Source organism: Mytilus trossulus, chromosome 8 (genome assembly GCF_036588685.1).
Source record: "Mytilus trossulus isolate FHL-02 chromosome 8, PNRI_Mtr1.1.1.hap1, whole genome shotgun sequence".
NCBI lineage: Eukaryota > Metazoa > Mollusca > Bivalvia > Mytilida > Mytilidae > Mytilus > Mytilus trossulus.
In genome coordinates this window covers 62,098,680-62,124,188 of record NC_086380.1, presented here as the reverse complement: position 1 = coordinate 62,124,188, position 25,509 = coordinate 62,098,680, and the positions used below count along the sequence as shown (strand labels likewise).

General features: G+C 32.8%; 2 protein-coding genes across 2 annotated transcripts; one reads left to right on the top strand and one right to left on the bottom strand.

Annotated features, from left to right (window-relative positions):
• Positions 1-3,512: 3,512 nt before the first annotated feature.
• LOC134681234 (mitochondrial import inner membrane translocase subunit Tim10-like) lies at positions 3,513-5,837 on the bottom strand. The gene is made up of 2 exons (XM_063540751.1): positions 5,654-5,837; positions 3,513-4,575 (listed from the first exon to the last, which is right to left on the bottom strand). The coding sequence occupies exons 1-2, from the start codon at positions 5,734-5,736 to the stop codon at positions 4,368-4,370; spliced, it is 291 nt and encodes a 96-aa protein (XP_063396821.1). The 5' UTR covers positions 5,737-5,837; the 3' UTR covers positions 3,513-4,367.
• Positions 5,838-5,916: 79 nt separating this feature from the next.
• Positions 5,917-24,052, top strand: LOC134681233 (TRAF-type zinc finger domain-containing protein 1-like). Its single transcript, XM_063540750.1, has 11 exons — positions 5,917-6,224; positions 8,197-8,389; positions 9,386-9,824; positions 10,072-10,317; positions 12,227-12,294; positions 12,957-13,165; positions 18,350-18,479; positions 19,023-19,551; positions 21,299-21,404; positions 22,593-22,740; positions 23,483-24,052. Exons 1-11 carry the CDS (start codon positions 6,178-6,180, stop codon positions 23,516-23,518), a joined length of 2,151 nt encoding a protein of 716 aa, XP_063396820.1. The 5' UTR covers positions 5,917-6,177; the 3' UTR covers positions 23,519-24,052.
• The last annotated feature ends 1,457 nt before the right edge of the window (positions 24,053-25,509 follow it).

The window sequence follows — 25,509 nt, the reverse complement described above, 5'->3', positions numbered from 1 at the left end:
TACAAAAATAAGGCAGTTAGGTTTCTCGTTTGAATTGTTTCACATTGTAAATTTGGGGCCTTTCATAGCTGACTATGGGGTATGGGCTTTGCTCATTGTTGAAGACCAGGACCTATAGTTGTTAATTTCTGTGTCATTTTGATCTCTTGTGGAGAGTTTTCTCATTGGCAATCATACCACATCTTCTTTTTTATATGGAAGATATTGATTTAATAATTGGTACATTGTTTTATAATGACAAGTTACAGATCTAGTTTTAATTTTGTTCCCGACTGAAGTGTTTGTGCAGGATTATGGTCCTTGGACTTAGAAAGTTCGATGAAGTAGACAGTTGTCCACACTTTTTTTTGCCATTATTTGTACAAAAATAAGGCAGTTACTTTTCTTGTTTGAATTGTTTCATATTGTAAAATTGGGGCCTTTTATAGCTGACTATGGGTTTTGCTCATTGTTGAAGACTGTGACCTATAGTTGTTAATTTCTGTGTCATTTTGATCTCTTATGGAGAGTAGTCTCATTGGCAATCATACCACATCTTCTTTTTTTATATTGAAGATATTGATTTAATAATTGACACATTGTTTTATCATGACAAGTTGCAGATCAAGTTAGAATAGTTTTCCTGTCTGAAGTTATTTTGCAGTTATTATCGTTTACATACATAAACAGGTGTTGATATGTAAAAATCAATTGGGTTCACATATCCTAATGCCATCCTTTTTAGAAACATTCTAACGTGCTGTTTCATCACTATCCCATGTTTAGGGAGGTTCGGTGCCTTCAAACTAGCTTTATTGTTACATGTTTGTTTTTCGTTGATTTTTTACATAAATGAGGCCTTTAGTTTTCGCGTTTGAATTGTTTAACATTGTCTTATCGGGGCCTTTTATAGCTGACTTTGCGGTATGGGATTTGCTCATTGTTGAAGGCCGTACGGTGACCTATAGTTGTTTATGTTTGTGTCATTTTGGTCTTTTGTGGATAGTTGTCTCATTGGCAATCATACCTTATCTTCTTTTTTATATTACACAACCACATTCAATATGTTCCTGTCCAATTTCAGGAGCCTGTAATTAAGTGGTTGTTGTTTTTTGCTGCATCATATTAATTTTTTTTCATTTATTGTTTTGTATTTAGTGTGTTCATGTGTTTGCTATAAAACCAGGTTTTATCCACCATTTTCTACACAAGAAAATGCATGTACCTAGGCAGATATATGACAGTTGTTTTAACCTATTTGTTTGATGTGTTTGAGCTTTTGATTTGTCATTTGATTGGAGTTTCTGTTTTGAAATTTCCTCAGAGTTCTGTATTTTTGTTATTTTTCTTTTTCCACCACTGTCCCAGGTTAGGGGAGGGTATGGCACCATCCTACACTGCCACATTCTGTGTGTACCTGTCCCAAGTCAGGAACCAGTAATCATTGGTGATTCAGTGGTTGAAGTTTTTTGCTAACTAAGGTCAAAAGTGTCCAAAATAAAATTTTCTTTTTGTTTTTACTATAAATTGATTTCTTGTGGTTCTTTTATATATTGAGTCTAAACTTCTATTCAGATTTTTGATTTCTGGTGGATTATTATCCAACTAGCAGTCATACCACATCTCACTATTAGTCCCCAACTGACAAGGTCAAGTCAAAGAGGACTTCAGGTTTGGACTTGGTTAATCTGTTTGACTTATCTGTCCATCTGACAAATCAGATTACCACACTTTTTTCTTTGTGCTAAAAGAAATTGATTTGATATTAGGTGAATTGTTTTATCAAGACAAGTTATAGATCAAATTCTAGTTTTATTCTGGTCTGATGATTTTGTGCAGAGTTATGGATCTTGGACTTCATTAAATAATCAGTTTGTCAATCTTTTTTTCGTCATTGGTGTCCTTTTGATATCAGAAAATGCTTTATTTGTATGATTAAACTAGAGGCTCTAAAGAGCCTGTGTCGCTCACCTTGGTCTATGTGCATATTAAACAAAGGACACAAATGGATTCATGACAAAATTGTATTTTGGTGATGGTGATGTGTTTGAAGTTCTTACTTTACTGAACATTCTTGCTTCTTACAATTATATCTATAATGAACCTTGCCCATTAGTAACAGAGAAAAATATTTGGTAAAAATTTACATAAATTTACCGAATTAATGAAAATTGTTAAAAATTGACTATAAAGGGCAATAACTCCTTAAGGGGTCAATTGACCATTTAGGTCATGTTGACTTATTTGTAGATCTTACTTTGCTGAACATTATTGCTGTTTACAGTTTATCTCTATCTATAATAGTATTCAAGATAATAACCAAAAACGGCAAAATTTCTTTAAAAATGACCAATTGGAGGGCAGCAAGCCAACAACCTATTGTCCAATTCATCTAAAAATTTAAGGGCAGATAGATATTGACCTGATAAACATTTTTATCCAATGTCAAATTTCCTCAAAATGCTTTGGTTTTTGAGTTATAAGCCAAAAACTGTATTTTACCCCTATGTTCTATTTTTAGCCGTGGCGGCCATCTTGGTTGGTTGACCGGGTCAAGCCACACATTTTTTAAACTTAATACCCCAAAGACGATTGTGGCCAAGTTTGGATTAATTTGGCTCAGTAGTTTCAGAGGAGAAGATTTTTGTAAAAGATTACTTAGATTTATGAAAAATGGTTAAAAATTGACTATAAAGGGCAATAACTCCTAAAGGGGTCAACTGACCATTTCGGTCATGTTGACTTATTTGTAAATCTAACTTTGCTGAACATTATTACTGTTTACAGTTTATCTCTATCTATAATAATATTCAAGATAATAACCAAAAACAGCAAAATTTCCTCAAAATTACCAATTCAGGGGCAGCAACCCAACAACAGATTAACAGATTCATCTGAAAATTTCAGGGCAGATAGATCTTGACCTGATAAACATTTTTACCCAAAGTCAGATTTACTCTAAATGCTTTGGTTTTTGAGTTATAAGCCAAAAACTGCATTTTACCCCTATGTTCTATTTTTAGCCGTGGCGGCCATCTTGGTTGGATGACCGGGTCACGCCACACAATTTTTTAAACTAGATACCCCAATGATGATTGTGGCCAAGTTGAGTTTGATTTGGCCCAGTAGTTTCAGAGGAGAAGATTTTTGTAAAAGCTAACGCCGGACGAAGACGGACGACGGACGCCAAGTGATGAGAAAAGCTCACTTGGCCCTTTGGGCCAGGTGAGCTAAAAAATACAGTTTGTTTTGTTTGTAAATTTGAAGTTAAAAGAAAATTGTGAAATACTTTGATTCAAACTTTGTTTTTAATTGACCTCTTCAAACATGCCAAAGTTTGAGTTTAATGGCTTTTCTAACATGCTTTTATCAGATGGTATCTACAATATCACAACTTTCACAAGGGAGATAAGGCAGAAAGTTGAGTGAGGAGAAGTATACATGTACAAGGAAATGTTGAGAAAATTTCTTTATGATTCTCTAAATTAGAAATATTCTGACTGGGATATTTAAGCAATGACTCATGAAAAATATACATGTAAACACAAATTTATTGGACACATGACATTAATGAAAACAAACACTGCATGAGTTGGTTAACTTTAACATTGTGTTCTCATACAAAAAGAACCAAATGAATATAAACTTAAAAAAATATTTACTCATCAAGTTACAACACATCTTGATATATATTAAAACTTATTTTAATCACAACAATATGCATGTAATCAAACGACAGCGGCCATTGGAAACTGTTAGAGTCATAGTACAGAACTGCTCAAATTTAGAAATAAATTACACCAATCATTTTGTTGATCAACATGATCAATACTCATTTAATTTTAAAATAATCAAACATGATCTACAACAGTGATTTGAAAGCTAGAGAAATCAGGTTGGAGATATATTTATACTTTTAATTCAGAAGAAAACAAAAAAAAACATCAAGAAGAAGTTGAATTTGAGTTTGAAAAGAAAAGTATTATGCAATTTCCCATCATGCCCAATAGACATGTTTACAATTTAGTTTTTCAAGGTCAGAGAAAACCAGTGAAAATTTCAAGCAGTAAAATGAAATTTTTACTAGAAAAACTTCCTGAATGTAGTTATAAAATTTAAGAATTAATAATAACATAATAAATTTAATATTGATTGTCTAGTGTATTTTTTGAATTATTGACAACTGATCATGAATTCGAATGTACCGTCAACTAAATGCCACCTTTGAAATACCACAAGAACAGCTGATGATAGTGAGTCAATTCATCTTTTTATCAATGGCCTGCTATTCCTTGTACTGATTACACTTTTTCCTGTTAGTCTCTTGTACATTTCTTCATTGTATAAATACTTTAATTGTAATATCACAACTATTTAAACAGTTTATGTTAAGATTTTTGGGGCTGCATTTGATCCTGGATTTTCTTCACAGTAGCCTCGTCTTGTTGTGACATAGATGTTAATTTCTTTCCTATATTATCGTGCATTTCTAAGTACTTGGATACACATCTGTCTAAACACACTGATTCACCTTTAGATAAATCTGCTTCGTTATACTTGGGTGGTACACATTTTTTCTGACAGGCAGTGGTCATTCTAAAAAACAGAAAATATGAATATGTACATTTATTATTATAGATAATAGTGGGGTTATGCAACATGAACAAATTAGAAGAGGGGCGGGGGCATTACCTTTTTGTGATAACCAGTTATGGCCCTTTTCAAGGTGTTTTCAACTGTTATATGAGATCAATTTAAGCTGTTATTTGTTTTCAACCCACTGTGTTAACTGTTATTTACATGTATCAGCTTTTTTCCTAATTGTTTTTGCCAAAATTGAGGTGTTGTCAACATGTTAACAGACCCCCTATTGCCCCCTCAATTAATAGTGTTTTTGAATTATATCAAATGATTTTTCTTTTAAATTAATGCTGGTTTCATCACTTCTGGTGACCATCAATTTCTTTATCATGTTTTTTTCTTTAAAGACATATGAAAAGAGTGAACGGTGGAAAATAATGTTAATCCAACTCTTGAACCAATGCATACATATATCATAAACTTAAGTCTTCTGTGTACGATTGTATCATTTTGTTAGCATAAGTTTCATATAATCGTCAAAAAATATTTCCATCTGTCAGTGTTTCGAAAATATGTCAGCTAATTAATAGTCGTGTTGTGAAGCTGAAGTTAAAGAATTGTCACCTGTTTGTAATCAATCAACAAAGGAGCATGGATATTCAGGTAAGCAAGTGTATAACAGGTACGATAAGATATAGTTTATCTTGAATTTTATGACTATGACAGAGCGATGTTTGAGTTTAGTTTTCCTTTTGCACTAGCATATTGAGATTGTCTAGTATATCTTGTGTAACATTGACAGCTGATCACCAATGTACAGTCAACTAAACGCCACCTTTGCAATCTATGACTAGAACACAAGAACAACATGATGCCTTGAAAAATAGAGGGTGGTTTATTAGACACATGAAATGTTGGAAATTAAACTCTATAAGTCCAAAGTAAAATACAAAAACCAACTAAAGTCTAAGCAACACCAACACCACCAAAAACTGGTGCTCTGATACTTGTCTTTGACACTGACAATATAAACATGGCAAAGGTCAAATTTTGGTTACAACTCAGAATTTACACTTTCTGTCTGTCAATTCACCTGTTATACATATCTGCCATCATTTCTAATTCTAAATCCGATACCAGCTTTAACTGGGCTTCATTTAAAGAAGGCGTTGCCATTTTAAATGTGAATACTTCAAATAAAAAAAAATGTTGTAATATAGTTAGTGGGTTTCCACGTGCAGGTAGCCGGATAAACCGGAAGTACAATACATGGCGAGGACTTGCCTCTTACACCAACAAATCAAAACCGTCGTCTTAAAATAGTTAACCAATCACAATTGATTTTATATTGCAGATTAGAGCTGTCAAAATATTTTGTTGACAAGCCAGGCTACAGTTTGTATCCCGAGTTTCTTTCAATGAGGGGAAACACCTTGTATTTTCTTTATTGACATCGAAAACAGAATGTTGCTCTGTTGCCTAAATGAGTAAAACTAAATGATGATTAGCGATTCATAATGAATCATTGGTTGTTTATTTCTGAATGACAAATTTGTAATTGATAAAAAAACATTCTTGTAAGGTGACCAAGCAACTTTCAGTTTCATAAACATCAACATGGCTGAAGATTCACAAGATATGGAGACGAAGTTTTGCAAAAATTGGTAATTTATTGCTGGATATTTATTTTATAATGATGTTCTGTTCATATATTATGTTTTCCTAAAAAAAAAATTACAATGGAGAAGGCTCATTTTGGGGGGGATGGGGTTCTAATCATGTATCTTGCTAACCATTGTCATAATATTGCGCTTGTAATTTGTGCCTGAGTCTGTCCTTTTTACACAAAAATCAATTTTAATGAGTCGTATGCTTATAATATAATCAAAACATTAAACGAATCATTCTTGCACATACATATACCTGCCAACAGGCAGCTGTCACTATTTGCGGAGGGTTCCCCCCATGGAGGCTCTCAAATGGAAATTTTGAAAGAGCTATTTGGTCCACAATTTTAAACAAAGCAATTTATTTTACAATGGCTATGGGCTTGTAAAAGTATGAAAATGCCTAAAAACAACATTCAAATATATATATTTGAAGCCCCCCTTGAACGGTTGAAGGTTTAATTATATAATCCAACTGATTATAAACAAGAGATTAGAAACAAACGCCAAGCCAAGGCAAAAAACTTGAGTGACTTTCAATACACTAACATCGTAGAAAGACAAGAAACCAGAAATAGCAGATCATATAAATTGATAGTCCAAATAATTATGACGTCTTGAAAGGCTATTATAATTTTTTTCTTTGACGCCTTACTGACGTCGAAGTAAGGCGTCAAAGAAAAAAAATATATTAGCCTTTCAAGACGTCATAACTATTCATGCTATTTGGACTAATAAATTGATTGACTGCAAAACAGACATCAGAAAGTCTGAAAGAATTCTTTTTTTTCCTAAAACAATTGCAGTGGAACCATCTGGACAAAGATATTGCATGCCAAAAGACAAAAGAGGGTTTCACGGCTGCCCTCAAACCAATTCTCCTTCCAGTGGGCTTATATCTGTGATCAGATCCTGCACTGTGTAACATGCAGATACAGATATTTGATCATGAGCCATCTAGCATGTAAAACCCCCATGGGTATTTTAAAAAGTTGGCAGGTATGCACATAATCCTCCATGAGACCTGCAATGTAAATACACAAGATTCATTATGAATAAACTGTCCTAGTTGACCTGGTATATTTGGGGTAATATCTGTCATAGTCTCTCATAGGACTTCATGGACTTTGTGACATAAAGATATTTGAATTTTGATTTCAAATTTGCCAGGAATAAATATCAATTGGAAGATTATTTATTGTTGATTAACATGACTTAGTCTTACATTTGTATATACAATGTATATGGTGTAGTAATCACTATAACCCATTGTAGAGTGGCTTTGCAGTTTTCATAGTAAATTTTTAGGACCATTTTTCAGAAATTTTTGTATAATAAAAAATAGTAATGATAATAAATTCAGGTAACTTATTAAACATTTTATTGTTTATCTCACACAAGTCCTTTACTCATTAAAATGAACAATACATATATATTACAACAGAGGTCATTCCAGCCATTTTAAAAAGGGGACTTCCAAACCCAGAGTAAAAGGGGGGGCAACCCTGTACAATCAATGCTTAGTTGACTCATTGGCTCTCATACCACATTATCTTATAAATGTCTTCATGTACACTTGTAAAAAATTATCAATAGAGATATACAGTGCAAGCATGTATGTTTTGTTTATTCATATCTCTCAAATTCAACTATCATTAAAGAGTCTATAAGACCTTCAATAACATCAACATTTAGGTTGATCCTTGGAAATTTCATCTATATAAAAAATTATAATCGAGCATATTATTCCCAGAAGATTTGTGTACGATTGCCCTACAAATTTGTATAAATATCTTACATTTTCTTAAGTTTTATAGAAAAGTACATGTATCACAAAACACATACACCAATAACATTCAGGAGCTTTTGATTCCTGTAGTAACTGTCTTTTATTAAATCATATTAAAAGCATAACAAAAACTAAGTTAATAAATGTAGAAATGTTTAATATTTCATATTTTGTTTTCAGTAAAAGAGACATCAGTGCAGTTAATTTTGTTATGCATGAGATGCACTGCATGCGAAACATTACCTTATGTAAGCACTGCCAAGAACCTGTACCCAAGGGAGAAATTGATATACATTTTGAAGAAACTCATGCCAAGATTGCCTGTGAGAAATGTGGTGTACAGGTAGAGAAAAGTGTCCTAGAAAAACATGAGGTATGATCAATTTGCACAAAGATTGTATGTTATGTATGTTATAAATTCTTTAAGTGATGATCAATAAGTACATGTATGATTATTTTTTGAAGATTGCATAACAATTACAATAGAGACTGTTGTGAATTAGTTATAGTTTCAGTTTAGTATTTTATACTCTTTTATTTGCTTAACGTTTTACCACCATTATGACGTAACAATAGGCCCGCAACATCGTCACTTGCCGACGTCTCTTTGTATATCTTAGACTCTAGCTAAGCATACGAAACAGTGAAGATGCTTTTGTGTTTACTCGCCTTTATTATCGATACGTCCAAAAGGCTCTGTGTTGAAGTTGTGTACTTTGACCTATAATGGTTTACTTTAACAAATGTGACTTGGATGGAGAGTTGTCTCATTGACGCTCATACCACATTTTATTATACATGTTATATCTACATGATCTAGGTATGGAAAATGACAAGATGTCATTATTTGCTATTTTCTGATATTTGAACAGTTGTGAATTTTGAAGTCCTTTGAATTCAGAATCTGCATGTTATTTATATGTCGCCTTTTCATGCTATTATAGACTATACACACGATACATTTGTACATTTCTGTATTGATAATTGTTTGGAAAGAATAAGTTTTCCATTTCTTGATCCAACAGGATTCATATTGGGTGGTATTGTTCTTTATTTGAAGAATAACAACACATTTTGCTTGATTCAATCTGTTATAATTGTTTTCTCAGGTTCATTAAAATTGTTAACAGTCCCATCGCTTAAGAGATACGTGAAACACTTTGTAAAAGAGTGCATGTATAAAATCACTGAAAATGTTTATAAAAAAAGTGGCTATATTTATTAAATATGTTTAACTGAATCACTTTGTGCATGTTGTATGCAATATAATTTTGTAAAAAACCCAATAATAATGAGAGAAAAAAGTTTTGTTTGTATTACTTACCTATCGTTTATTATGAATCGACATTTTATTTTCTTCATATTTTAGGAGGAGGAATGTCTCAAAAGATCAATGAAATGTTTATACTGTGAGCTGGAGATGCCAAAGAATGAATTAGACAATCATTTAGATTATTGTGGGACGAGGACAGAGGAATGTGTAAAATGTGGACAATTCATCATGAAAAAAGATGATTTAAAACATGAAGAAAGTAACTGTACTTACCCTACTCCAAAACCCTTGACAGATAATACATCAAGTCGAAATCACACTAATGGAGGCAGCAGTGTTTTATTACCAGATCAAATGTATAGAACTGAACTTGATCCATTTATGTTTGAAGAAATGAACAGAATTTTACGATCAGAGGATATATTAGGTGCAGCAGGAGGACCCTCTAATCCTATTGTTAATGACACACGACGTGATAAAATGAAATTTACAAAGAGCAAAACTAATAAAAAATCAGAAGTTAATAAGCAAAGAGGTAGGTTATCATATGATTGTTAGAATAATTCAAAATCTTTTACTTTTCTGATATGATTAATAGAAAACCTATTTTTTGTATGATTGAAATTTTAACTAGATTGTCATCATGGTCATGATTGTTGCAAAAATTTAAAATTTTGTGGTTTCCAGATGATAAACTACAGGTCTGTAATTTTACACCTTGTTAGTTTTTATTTTGCCTTTGAAATTTAAATTCTTTTGATTTTCATCTTTTTAAATCACAGAGAGAACAAATCAGAGATCCGAGCCAGTAGTTGATCCCCGATCCAATCCAGTAAAAAACAGCAGCCAGGAGGAGCGAGACAGACTGTTAGCCATGCATCTTAGCCAAGACCTCAATGAAGAGGATAACCTTCAAGACATTATCAGGCACCTTGATAAACCATCAGTAGTACCAAGGGGAGGGAACTCCTCCAATAGACTTGACAGGAATGTTTCTGATAGTTACGACATTGAACCTGATCATGCAGGTCTGTTTTCAAAACACTGTACAAACATCAATTTTTGTTGGGTTACAATTTCTTGTTTTTTTCTCTATATAAATTTTCATGGGGATTTATTTTTGTGGTTTCAAATGAATGGAAGAAATATCATATGTAGGTTAAACAGGGTTCTCACTGAGGCGAGTCCATGAGTCCTGGACTCACCATTTTCAAAATTGGTGAGTCCACAGATGCATCAAAATTGAAATATTTTGTATAAAATGAACACAGTTAAACACAAATCTCATCATTTTATAGCAAAAGTTTAAAAGTGATCTTAATTAATCATTTCATTGCATTGTTAGGCCATGGAGACTAACAAATTACATTATAATGCAATAAAATATTTTTTTCTTGCTGTTGGACTCATCATGGCCAAAAATGACAAGTTCCTGGACTCGCCTTCAAAAATCCTTAGTGAGAACCCTGGTTAAATTTTCCTATAGGTTATAACTTTGTGGATATATGTTCTTTCCATGAAAAAATACCGGTACTCAAGTAAAATTTCTGCTTTTACAGAACATACCGCTTAAAGTATAAAAAATTTGAATAGTAACAAACCTTACTCATACTTTTGCTAAATTATAGTGAGATAAAAGCTTTTGACTCAACACTAAGTTTTTTATTAAAAAAAAACCTGTTTCCTTGCTCTAAGGGTTTTATGCAGCATTTTCCATTCTTTTCTCATACAATTGATTGAGTTCATAGTACACCTTACAACTCCTGCAAAAGTGAGTAATTTTGAGGAGTTTCAGCTGAATTTCTGATTTTTTTTAATAACAGTAAGGAGACATTGAAACGACAGCATATGTTCACAATCAACAGACATGTAAAGAATAATCAATGAAGTTTGTGTCAAGCTATAAACCAGTCAAGTTGTGAATAAATTCAACAGATACAAATGGTCACAGAATGATAATGCAGTATTTGTGTAAACACAAAATGACAATAATTTGAGATTGAGTGGTTTTCATCACCCATTTTATTCAAATTTTACAAGGCTTATGTTGTGATTTTTACCTGGCATACCTGCTTCCTTTAATAAACAATGACCACCACAAAATAACTTATAGTGTCTAAATTAGGCCAAAAAAAATATATGTCTTGTTTCCTGCTTCCAAGGCCAAAAAATCAGGGTCGGTAGGTCGGGATTTTTTTTTTTTTTTTTTTGCACTTCCTGTCATGTTTGGTTAGGGTCCTGTACCCTAAAATGATTTAATCCTTTTAAAGTGCTTTAATTGAATAATCCCCCAAGTGCTGACATTTTTAAACTCGTTTATTGTGGCACATTTGTGCTGGGAGCAGCCAATTTTTGTTTAGGCATAGTAAAATATGGATCTGGATTGGACTGGAAACGATTTTTTCCGGACTGGAACTGATTTTTTTCCGGATTTGGATAAAAAGTTCTAGGGTCTGGGGGTTTTAGTCAGGGTTGGTCGGAAACAGGAAACAGACATATATTTTTTTTGGCCTTAGTGTGAAATACATTAGTCAATCAAACACAAACAAATGTTATATTTAAGGTGGTACTTAACACTACAGGGAGATAACTCTGTAAAGTAAGCTAAATGTTTTAATTACATTGTATTGTAAAAGGAATATTAAGCTTCTCAATGATCAAAAATGGTGTTTGTAAAATGGCTACATAACCAGTATAATTTTTCTGACAAAAGGTTGGTTAAAATTTTTTTTTTTTATATTTTTGTTAAAGGGTGAAAGTAAATACTTTAACAAAATTTTATAACGAGCCAAATTAATTTTAGTGAAAGTGTTGGGTACCACCTTAAGCTTACTGTATTTAAAATAGCTTATCCCAATTTTTATGCTTTGAGTACACACTGACATGTATTAGTTGTTAAGAAATAATGACTATAACTATTATAATTAATCTTTTCAGATATATCATTGTTACCGTGTGAGTTTTGTGGAGAACCTATTCCCATAGATGACCTAGTCAATCATCAAGTAAGTAATTTAACAATCGGGAAGCTAAATTCTTGTAATAAAATGCCTTATTAAACGACAAAAAAGAAGATGTGGTATAAGTGCCAATGAGACAACTCTCCATCAAAGTCACAATTTGTAAAAGTAAACCATTATAGATCAAAGAACAGTCTTCAACACAGAGACTTGGCTCACACTGAACAGAAAAACACACTTTAGTGAAAGTTTTAACTTGTACCTTTGATAACTATTTAAACCACTGGGTTGATGCCACTGCTGGTGGACGTTTCGTCCCCAAGGGTATCACCAGCCCAGTAGTCAACACTTCGGTGTTGACATGAATATCAATAATGTGGTCATTTTAATAAATTTCCTGTTACAAAACTTTGAATTTTCGAAAAACTAAGGATTTTCTTATCCCCGGCATAAATTACCTTAGCCGTGTTTGGCACAACTTTTTCGAATTTTGGATCCTCAATGCTCTTCAACTTTTTACTTGTTTGGCTTTATAAATATTTTGATATGAGTGTCACTGATGAGTCTTATGTAGCCGAAACGCGCGCCTGGCGTATAAAATTATAATCCTAGTACCTTTAACTATTAACTCCAGCTCTCAACAATCAGCATTATATTTTGGAAAGTTTAAGTGTAGTTTTGACATTTTAATAATTGATTGTTAACAGAGCCATTGTACAGATGACCCACTAAGCTCTCTGATGCCACAGTCACAGATTAATAATAGAGATGATCCTGGATGGAGCTCAGGAAGAATAGCTCAAGAAACTACACCACTTCAGCTGGATAACAGATTGAGATCTCAAGAAACTACCCGACATCAACCGTCTGTGATAAATAATCTAGATTATGGAGTTACACAGAATATGTGGGCTGGGTATGTGTAGGAAAAAAAAAAGAAGATATGATAAGCATGATCACAAAGATTTATATAATTTATATTTATATAGGAAGATGTGGTATGAGTGCCAATGAGGCAACTCTCCATCCACGTCACAATTTATAAAAGTAAACCATTATGGTTCAAGGTACAGCCTTCAACATGGAGTTTTGGCTCTCACCGAAAAAGCTATAAAGAGCCCAAATATTACAAGTGTAAAGCCATTTAAACAGGAAACCCAACGGTCTTAGGCCAAAATAAAAATATGGTTTGTTTCCCCTCGCCCGACCGACTCAGAGAAATCCCGCCGACTCAAAAGTTTTTATTCCGTTTTTTTGCAACATTTTTTTTTATTTCCGGAAATTTTTCGGGGTTGTTTCCAGTGCAGATGATCATTTTATGGTGACCAAAAATCAGCGGTATTGTTTTTGAATTTCAAACATCCTGTATTATTTTGTACACATTCCGATCACGTGATCGACTGGTTTATTTATCCAAGAGATCGTTAATTAAACGATGTCAAATATCGTAGGGACCAGTTCAATAAATGATCAAAATGGCGCCATTTGCAAAACTTTTACTGCCAAATTAACATTTCCTTCCTCCAATTTTTCGCTTTTAAAAGATACCGAAACTTAAGAAAGGAATGGACAGAGACATTTAATGCATGTCTCAGGTGCTGAAAAGTTAATTTCTAAAAAATTAAGGGAAGCGTTACCCCCTTCTCCGACAACGTGGTCTCGACCATTGATTGAACCATCTATGACTATATCATTACTTTTTCGCGTTTACTACCGAACTGTCAAACCTGCATTGTTTGAAGGAGGCAACCCTGTTATCAAGGGATTCATTATAAGCCCGTATATTACGATTACTTGTCCATCCGTGGCTCTTTTTCAAATGGATAAGGGAATAAGACCAAACGAAAATTTTGTGTAGATCTATATGAAATATCGATATTTGTCAACCAATCATCAATATATATTGGTTAAATATTGCTTTTAATTTAATGTAAACAGAGGATGGCTTGGATTAGGAATAGTATTTAATGCTAAAAAGGCCACAAATGTAAACAGGAAGTTATGTCAGCCAGTAAGGGAGATAACTTGCGAGGGAAAGACCTAAAAGAAGTATCGTCAAATCTTGAAAAAAACAAAAAGAAAATGTACAACACTACCTTTTTGAATGTGACCTGTATTCAGATGCCAGAGACAAATTATTTCATCAAATATACTTCATAACAGGACAAATTCCAACAGATCTAGATAATTTATTAACAATCAATTTGCAAAATGCAGAAAATATCAATCAACTATTAGCGGAGTACATAGAGGAAACAAACCGTTTTAGTGGATAATTTGATACAAATTTCTTTAAATTTTTTATATTTTTTATTTTTCATGCCATTTCAATAACCTAATACACCATTTTTTAAATTTATTTCACTTCATACAATAATTCTATAATATTTTTAAAGCGCCACCTACAATATATAAGTACAAAGGAGAAACTACATTTGTGATAATTATTTTACAAGAGAGGATAATTTACAAGAGAGATTACTCTGTCATCACGACAAAGATTGAAGATTGAAGAACTTATCTGGTGGCACGTATTCAATTGTTTATAGAATTATCAAACACAACCTCTAAAAATCAATAACAAACCAACCGCGCGACGCGACAAAGTTACAGAGAATTGTGGAAAATCACGCGCTTACCACAGCACTATCCAAAAATCCTGGGGAGAACACTGGAATCTGTTTCTCAAATGTAGACAATATGCATCTTTTCCTATGATCTCCAAAAAGATGTTTTCTTTCTATGTAAAGACATTGGGCATGGTTGTCGTTGTTTTAGATGTCACAATAAAAAATTCAGAGGAAAGCAAGAAAATTTGATTTTTATTAATATTGGTGATTTCCTCAATGTCAGAAGCAAAATCTGAGTCCTGAGCTGTCAGAGGGTAAATTGTTTGATGGAACATTCTTCAGGTTGAACAACTACAGTACTAGTCCAAATAATTATGACGTCTGGCAAGGCTATTTTAATTTTTTTCTGGGACGCCTTCGTCCCAGAAAAAAAATAAAAATAGCCTTGCCAAACGTCATAATTATTTGGACTACTACAGTACATGCATACATATATTTAAAACAGTTTGCTACTTAGTAGTCAGACTCACTGTCAAAGAGGGAAAAAAATCAGTCATGAACAATTCTGAGATACAAATCCAAATAAAATCAAATAAAATTAATGTCAAGTTGACACCTGACACAGAGAGCTACAAACATTTAGACAATTTAACACGTACATTTAAGTTGCTACAGATGGCTATATATGCCAGACATACACATAATCGATTTGTTTTGCTCTGTTGGATATTAAAAAAAATATCAAGATATAAAAAAAAACAAAAAAAACCCTACCTACCTACCCACCTACAAAAATGTGGGTAGGGGTTTGGGGAAACATACATTCTTTTAATTGTGGCCTTATCTATATAAAAATCAAGAAAACAAACACTTACGAACCACATAAACAAACGACAACCACTGAACATAGGATTCCTGACTTAGGACAGGTGCAAATATATGTACCACTACTTAGAAAAAAAATTAAGATTTGGAATTTTTCATCGAAAAAGTTTAACGTCTGAGACCTGTAGTAATTATTTTTTTATATAAAAGTGTTTATAGCTATTTTGTGCATTTCTCCTTTGATCTTTTCTTGTGATAATTTTTCATATCATGCAACTCGTTTGAGATGGGAAATTATCGCTAGAAACAATTATGATTTTGATTTTTTTCATCATTGTAGGAATGACTTTTTTTAGCATTATAATTTTGCATCATCAAAGAAGTTTAACGTCGGAGACCTGTAGTAATTATTTTTTGGTATAAAAGTGTTTATCGCTATTTTGTGCATCTTTCCTTCCATCTTTTTTTGTGATAATTTTTCATATCATGCTACATGTGCTACTCACTTGAGAAGGGAAATTATCGCTAGAAACTAAGGACGCACGTGGCGTTGCTAACGAAATTGACATGAAATTGACAATGTTGTCATAGGTAAAATAGCGATAAACATATTATCTTTGGTCATCTCAACTCGATTGCTTTTCTCAAAAAAAGAAAAATCAAATCTTAAATTTATGTATATATTTCAGTGATGTTAACAATGAAGATATACATGGCTTGATGGGACCTGATAGTGATAACTTTATGCTTCCCTATTATATATTTCAGTGACGTTAACAATGAAGATATCCATGGACTGATGGGACCTGACAGTGATAACTTTATGCTTCCCTATTATATATTTCAGTGATGTTAACAATGAAGATATCCATGGATTGATGGGACCTGATAGTGATAATTTTATGCTTCCCTATTATATATTTCAGTGATGTTAACAATGAAGATATCCATGGATTGATGGGACCTGATAGTGATAACTTTATGATTCCCTATTATATATTTCAGTGATGTTAACAATGAAGATATCCATGGATTGATGGGACCTGATAGTGATAACTTTATGATTCCCTATTATATATTTCAGTGATGTTAACAATGAAGATATCCATGGATTGATGGGACCTGATAGTGATAACTTTATGCTTCCCTGTTATATATTTCAGTGACGTTAACAATGAAGATATCCATGGCTTGTTTGATGTAGATAGACATGGACCTGATAGTGATAACTTTATGACTCCCTATTATATATTTCAGTGACGTTAACAATGAAGATATCCATGGCTTGATGGGACCTGATAGGGATAACTTTATGCTTCCCTGTTATATATTTCAGTGACGTTAACAATGAAGATATCCATGGCTTGTTTGATGTAGATAGACATGGACCTGATAGTGATAACTTTATGACTCCCTATTATATATTTCAGTGACGTTAACAATGAAGATATCCATGGCTTGATGGGACCTGATAGTGATAACTTTATGCTTCCCTATTATATATTTCAGTGATGTTAACAATGAAGATATCCATGGCTTGATGGGACCTGATAGTGATAACTTTATGCTTCCCTATTATATATTTCAGTGATGTTAACAATGAAGATATCCATGGCTTGATGGGACCTGATAGTGATAACTTTATGCTTCCCTGTTATATATTTCAGTGACGTTAACAATGAAGATATCCATGGCTTGATGGGACCTGATAGTGATAACTTTATGATTCCCTATTATATGTTTCAGTGACGTTAACAATGAAGATATCCATGGCTTGATGGGACCTGATAGTGATAACTTTATGCTTCCCTATTATATATTTCAGTGACGTTAACAATGAAGATATCCATGGATTGTTGGATGTAGATAGACATGGACCTGACAGTGATAACTTTATGCTTCCCTATTATATATTTCAGTGATGTTAACAATGAAGATATCCATGGCTTGATGGGACCTGATAGTGATAACTTTATGCTTCCCTATTATATATTTCAGTGATGTTAACAATGAAGATATACATGGCTTGATGGATGTAGATAGACATGGACCTAACAGTGATAACTTTATGCTTCCCTGTTATATATTTCAGTGACGTTAACAATGAAGATATCCATGGATTGATGGGACCTGATAGTGATAACTTTATGATTCCCTATTATATATTTCAGTGACGTTAACAATGAAGATATCCATGGATTGATGGGACTTGATAGTGATAATTTTATGCTTCCCTATTATATATTTCAGTGATGTTAACAATGAAGATATCCATGGCTTGATGGGACCTGATAGTGATAACTTTATGCTTCCCTATTATATATTTCAGTGACATTAACAATGAAGATATCCATGGATTGTTGGATGTAGATAGACATGGACCTGATAGTGATAACTTTATGTTTCCCTATTATATATTTCAGTGACATTAACAATGAAGATATCCATGGCTTGATGGATGTAGATAGACATGGACTTGATAGTGATAACTTTATGTTTCCCTATTATATATTTCAGTGATGTTAACAATGAAGATATCCATGGCTTGATGGATGTAGATAAACATGGACCTGATAGTGATAACTTTATGCTTCCCTGTTATATATTTCAGTGATGTTAACAATGAAGATATCCATGGAATGATGGATGTAGATAGACATGGACTTGATAGTGATAACTTTATGCTTCCCTGTTATATATTTCAGTGATGTTAACAATGAAGATATACATGGAATGATGGATGTAGATAGACATGGACCTGATAGTGATAACTTTATGCTTCCCTGTGAATTCTGTGATGAACTCTTTCCACAAGATGTTCTTGTACAACATCAGGTATATACATAGAGCTTTAATTAGTGAAATATGGCCTATGATTTAAAGTTTGCACCCTCAACTTGCTCAAGTTGTACTTTTGTACATGCAACCAATAAAAAAAGAAACAAAAGACAAACAAATGTCAACAAAACAGCAAAGAAAATCCCAAAGATTGAGGACCACAAGTCTTACTATACTCTGACTGAATTTATGTTTTTCCAGAAGGCTGTGTTATTCCTTCTTCACTATAGACACTCATTTAAAATATGTTGATAAGGTATGAAAAAGTAGTTAATTTATTATAATAATATATTAATGTATATTACTTGTACAATAGAGTCAGGCAAATGTGATACATACAATGTCAGCAACATAGCATCTTATTTTTATATTCATGATTAATTTGGCAGGATTAATACCAAGTATTGTCAAATTTGTTAATAAAGTGTTATAATATAAATCAGTAACACAGAACTCCTCTATCAAATTTAAGGTATATTACATTAACATATTACTACTTACTACTTACACAGCCTACTGAAATATACAATGTATTTTTAGGCTGTATGTGAACCGAACAGTTCCATGACACCTAGAGTTGCCTCCCCTGCTGTACAACGCCCACCAAAGAAACAGAATAATGAACCTATGTTACACTCTGATCGATATCAGCCCCCTTCAAACTTAAGTGACATTTTACGAAATAGTAGTAGAACATCGAATACACGAACAGGAAGTAGTGCCAGTAAAGACGAACCGCCATCCAAACATTTGAGGGAAACATTACATAAATATGGTGTTGATATGAAAGAACCCAAAATTCCCGGTCGTAGGTACTCGTCTACACATGATAGTGATGAGGAAAATCATACAACACCTAAAAGATTAGGTCAACCAAAGCACACGGATAGTTCTGTACGGACAAGAAATACATTAGAAAATTTACTTTCGCCTGACCAGCCTAGTCCAACTTTCGATTTTCTTGGACATATAAATGGTGGTAAACGTAAACAAAGTAAAGATAATATAAACGTCTCTCGGCAGAATCATAGTCCTGGATATACACCGTCTTCTCTTTCAGGAGCAAGAGGTAGGTTAAATGTCTATGGTTACTTACAGTAAAATGAAATTAAGTGTGTAGGTAAACATGGTAAAGGTAACATCTTTGGTTGGCTTGCTTATGCTTGCTGAACTGTGAAGTCATTAAAAGGTAAACTATATACTATTATTGTTTTGGAGTAGTCTAGTTCTACAGAAAGATAGATTGGTTATCTTTTGGACTAGTCTACTCTTAAAAGAGGGTAGTATACCTAACCTAATAATAACTTTACGGTTCACCTAGCAAGCAAGCTAACCAAAGTTTTACCTTTACCTACACACTCAATTCATTCTGCTGTAATTATTTTCTTTTATAAAGTGCAAATGGAGATATTGTACTAAAAAAGTCATTTAAATACTAGAAAACCACCTCCCATGTAGCTTCAGAGGAATAGTGCTTGAATCCGCGGGACGGCTGCAGTGCAGGCGATTTGGTGTCACGATATCACAGTAGCATGGGTTCCAATCCCGGTGAGGGAAGAACCAAAAATTAAAAAAAGCAAATTAACAGATCTAACATTGTTGGGTTGATGTTTAGACGAGTTGTATATACATTATGTACACAGCCATGTATCACCATCATTGATGGCTATCCGAAGGATACATCTGTTGTAGGGTTGTCACTGACTCAGACGTACTTATGAATATAATTATTTTCTGTGACTGTATCTTACATTAATTTGTAGGATCCTTTACTATAGATAATTTAGCTGATCTGTAACAATAACATCTTCATGCCTTATATATCATGTACTGTAGTATGCCGCTAGATTAAAACTGACGTGGAAAGGTAACACATGCCCACCGAAAGCTCTATTTTTGAGAGCCCAGGTGGTCGTGTGGTCTTGCGGGATGGCTGCAGTGCAGGCGATTTGGTGTCACAATATCACAGTAGCATGGGTTCGAATTCCAGCGAGGGAAGAACCAAAAATTTGCGATAGCAAATTTACAGATCTAACATTGTTGGGTTGATGTTTAGATGAGTTGTATATATATATATATATATATATATATATATACACAACTCGTCTAAACATTAACCCAACAATATATATATATATATACAACTCGTCTAAACATTAACCCAACAATGTTAGATCTGTAAATTTTCTTTCACATTTTTCTTGTTCTTCCCTCGCCGAAATTCGAACCCATACTACTGATATATCGTGACACCAAATTGCCTGCACTGTAATTGTCCCACAGGACCACACAACCACCCTATATATTATAATAATTCTTTATCTAAAAAGGGTACACAGTTAGATATAAAACTAATCTTCCCTGACATGCCTGAGGTCCTCATGAAAATTATACAATGAAATATAACAAACAAATTGAAACAATTACAAAATATCAAACAAATAAACATACATGAAAAATGAAAAAAAATTGTTATGAAAAAATACAATTTTGAAGACAGGTTAAAATCACAATTTCATAAGCTTATTCATAATCAAGACAAATTCCAAAAATTTGAGGGTAATGCACTGAACTTGCAGGGTTTTGCAAAACATAGACAAATTATTTAGATTTTTTTAAGAAAAAGTTCCCATCAGCAGAGCTAACTACCCTATGTATTATGTATTTGCATAATATTATCATTTGTATTTTATTCTCTTAATTTACTTTATCACTGTTTATCATGATTATGATTTAACATGTTTAATATTTCAATCAGTTTCAAAATAATGTTTTGATAAATATCGTATATAAACATTTTTGATATTCAATTAAAGGAGACACAAAGGTCAGTAAACCAGTAGGTACCAGTAGGAATGTAAGACGAGATCAAGACGGCTTTGGTTTTGGTGTAGATACAAGAACTAACAGAACTAGTACAAGGTATACATATTGTTATCATTCCTGAGCAACTGATATTATGTTGTGCAAATACAAAAGTATTCTCTTTATGTCAAGGTCATGGTGGCCAACTGGTCTAGCTAGTAAACACTGTGGTTGTGAGTTTGAACCCTGCTCATGTTGGTGCACTTGACTCCAACTAATTGACTAGGACTGTTAGTTTTCCTATTGGTCAGTGGTTTTCTCCAGGCATGTCTGCTTACTCCACCAATTCGCCGTTTCAGAATCTAATGCATCCTGAGTAATATTTTCAAAAGTGTACATCAAAACGTCCTGATTGGTTAAAAATGTCATAAACAATGGAAAATTAACAAATGACATGACATTATTTACATTTTGGTGTACGAACAATGAAACTACCCATGATGCTTTAGATTATGAAACAGCCAATAAAACTTACTGCCACAAAAAAAAAAGTGGTGCTTCAAAGTGGAGTTAAAACACCAACAATCAACAATCAATCTCTTCTGGTCATAGATTTGTCCATTCTTTTTCAGTGTATACCTTTTTATCCCCCCTTGGTTTCTTTGTATATTGTTTTCATATTAGCCCGAGCTTTAGTTGACACTCATTTTTGTTGGTGTGCATGTATTTAGTGATTGTCTCTTTGCGTGACTTTTTGCGTCATGCTTAAGCTTTGTGAATCTATCTTTAATTATTATAGAGAAAGATATGAATAGGCCACTGTTGTCCCTTTAATTCAAACTGCTTGCAAAGCTGCTGTAAGAGCCTCAATTTCACATATATTTAATGCAGAACTGTAAAAAATTCTAAATAAAAGAACTTCAATTAGAGATGTCTTGTCAGTTGTCATTTATATTCCGATACAAACCAAAGGAAATCATCTCCAAGAAAAATATTTCTTTTAATTATATCCATTTAAAGGGGCATTTCTGCCAACTGTCAATTCTGATGTTATTTTGTGCATTTATCAGTAACATTGTAACAAATAGACAACAATTTAATTAAAGAGCCTCAATTTCAGATATATTTAATGCAGAACTGTAAAAAAGAACTTCAATTAGAGATGTCTTGTCAGTTGTCATTTATATTCAGATACAAACCAAAGGTAATCAGTATTACAAATATCACATGAGTATAATCTATAAATGTCTGTTTAGAAATTGAAACATTTTAATGCCATTTTTTCTAATAATTTTTTTATCCTAGGCCTACAGCAGATATCACACCAACCACAACAAGTAGGACTCGGTATCAACCTGGCTCTACTCAACCTCGCACAACAGCACTGGATTCTTCAGGAAACAGTAGGAGAAATCGTGCTGCAGTTTTTGATAATGGTATTAACCGAAACAATGTAAGAATTTGATTTACTAACAGAGAAATTGTAATTACTTTTGTAAACTGTCATATCAATGTTTTTAACTACCAATATAATCATGACAAAAAGTATGTGTTCAGTAACAATGTCAAAAGGAGATAAGGAACACGCTTGTTACTGAGGTCGCAAAATATAAGGTGAAATTCACTGAAAAAAGTAAATTGACTTATTTCTCGATGAATTAAAACACATTTGGAAAGTTTTCTTCCAATTTTCTAAGTCAGATTCGCCAATTTATAAAATTTCACTGCTCCAAGAACAATAACTATGCTGATTGAAAACACTTCAACAATTTTCCACCATACTGGAATAGGCATTGTAGGAATCAGAATGTTTTAAAACCTATTGCAAATGGTCACCTATCATGATCATGAAGGGTCACTTTTATTATTTCATGTGAGTGACTTATTTGAAGGGTCAGTCCACAATTTTTTTTCTCTGATTTTCTGTGGTAAATCATCTGTCAAAGCATATTTTTAATAAAAAGTTAGACTATTAGATTATATATCCTGTTTTGTTATATGTTAATTCATAAGGTACCATTGTTTGTGGATTTTATAGGTACAGGTTAACCATGAAATTAAATATTCAATGAGTTACACATTTAGACATTTGCAAAACCACTAAAACAAGAAATTTTTAGTTTTTTTCAACCCATGAAAATTGGTATCCAGAAAGTAGATAAATCTTCAATAACCTTAAATGTTTTATATTTCAGAAACCACCCAGTAGAAGACATCAAGACCAGCTGTAATAGTGAACAATGATATACATCATAAACAAACTGTTGAAAACATTATGGGGCCTTTTTAGAATTTTTGTTTATTATATAATGCAGATTAAAAAAAAGACATGTGTAAACTTTTCCAGTCAGACCTTGCTGTAGGTACTCCATCTTTTGTAATAACTTGTTAATGATAGTAAGGGCTATTCCATTGAAATGTTTGTGGGAGGGTAGCATACCTGCCAACTTTTGAAAATGCCCATGGGGGTTTTAGCGCGCGACAACAATTTCAAAGTTTAAAATTCTTTGCGACGACTATTTGCGCGTGCTGTTTTGTAGTCTAGTAAAAGTGTCATATTTGCATGATTTGTAAGATCAGCTTACATCCCTTTTTTTTAAGTTTATGTGCATGATTCTAGTTATTATATCAGCAGAAAATATGAACATGTAGCTGTAAGACCAGGCATTATTTTCATGTGTAAGGATACTAAATAGTTGTTGACTTTTCCAATTTAAAATTATACACAAAGAAGGACCTTTATCAGGTTGGGAACAACACATAGGGATCCCCCCCCCCCCCCCCCCCCAATGTTAGGACATTAAAAACCACTTTTAAAGTACAAATGAGCACACATTCATTTGCATATTATTTGAAGAAACTTTTCCCAAAGAACTATACATCTTATGACCTATCTGGTATTATATGGTCAACACATGTCCAAGAACTTTGATATGTTCTTGGCCTTACATCTTCTTTATTATTCAAAATAATGGGACTCTTCATTTAGAAAACCTGTTCCAAATATAATGTCAGAATTTCCCATTTTAAAGTTAATAAATTTACATTTTTCTATTTTATTTTTTTCAAGAGTGACCCCTTGACTAAGGGTAGTCCCTCATTTAAGGGATTCCTCATGTTGATGTGGGTGTGGGGGTCCATGTGAAAAATAATGAATAGTACATTATACTTTAAATGATTGAATACATAAATGAAATTATGTTACAGCAAGTGTATATGTAATGTCAATAAATTAGTGAATAAACTACTATTTATTATATTCATGGTAGTACTGCATCATTGAAGTTTGTCAATCAGCCATACTTTTATTCTTATTCTGTGTAAGAACCTCCTTGCAGTTGAAAAATCATTTGCCATGTTCACGTTTTTACATCAACAAACAGTGGAATACAACACAGGTTCAATATCTAGCATGTTAAAACAATCTTGAGAGAAAACGTTTTTGATTGGCTGATTAATTTGATCATGAGAAACACACAATTTGATTGGCTGACACGATTTTCCTCCATTAGACACAGTTCAAAATCGGGAACAACAATATTTTTCGTGTAGATTTTCACCAAATCGTGTTTTAGAGGGTTTTTCAGGAACACGATCGTGCAATCGTGACTAAGGGTCAAAATCGTGTAGTACACGCCTAAATCGTGAAAGTTGGCAGGTATGGGGTAGGAAGGGACTTTCAAAACTTCCATTCAACCAAGAATCATTGTTTGAATAATTTTGCATAATGGTTATACAAGCATACTGAAAATTGACCCATGACCTACATTCAATAATTAAACTTCACTTTCTACCCTTTTACACACATTTTTACAGTAAAACAGATGTTGTTCATTATAAAAAAAATTGTTTCAAATATTAGTAGAAGAAGAATATTTGCACTAGAATTATGTACATATGCAGCTTCAGATGCTGTTCAAATTATATATTTTTATATGAAGTGTTTTTGTTATAGATTGGATAATTCCAAAGAAAGTTATGATGACAATTTATGCTGTGCATGAATTTTGAATCAATTATTGAACTGTTATTGTCTCTGTTTTTATTTGTGCAACCTGAGATTTAGGTTTATTGCATAATTTATGAATTTAAAATTTGTCTTCAGAATGTACCATTCAAAAATATTGTATATTAAATTTTTAAAGACAGACAAACAAATTTCACATTCAAAGAGATAAGAATTACAAGACCAAGGCCTCTCCTGAAAGGTTAAAATCATTCA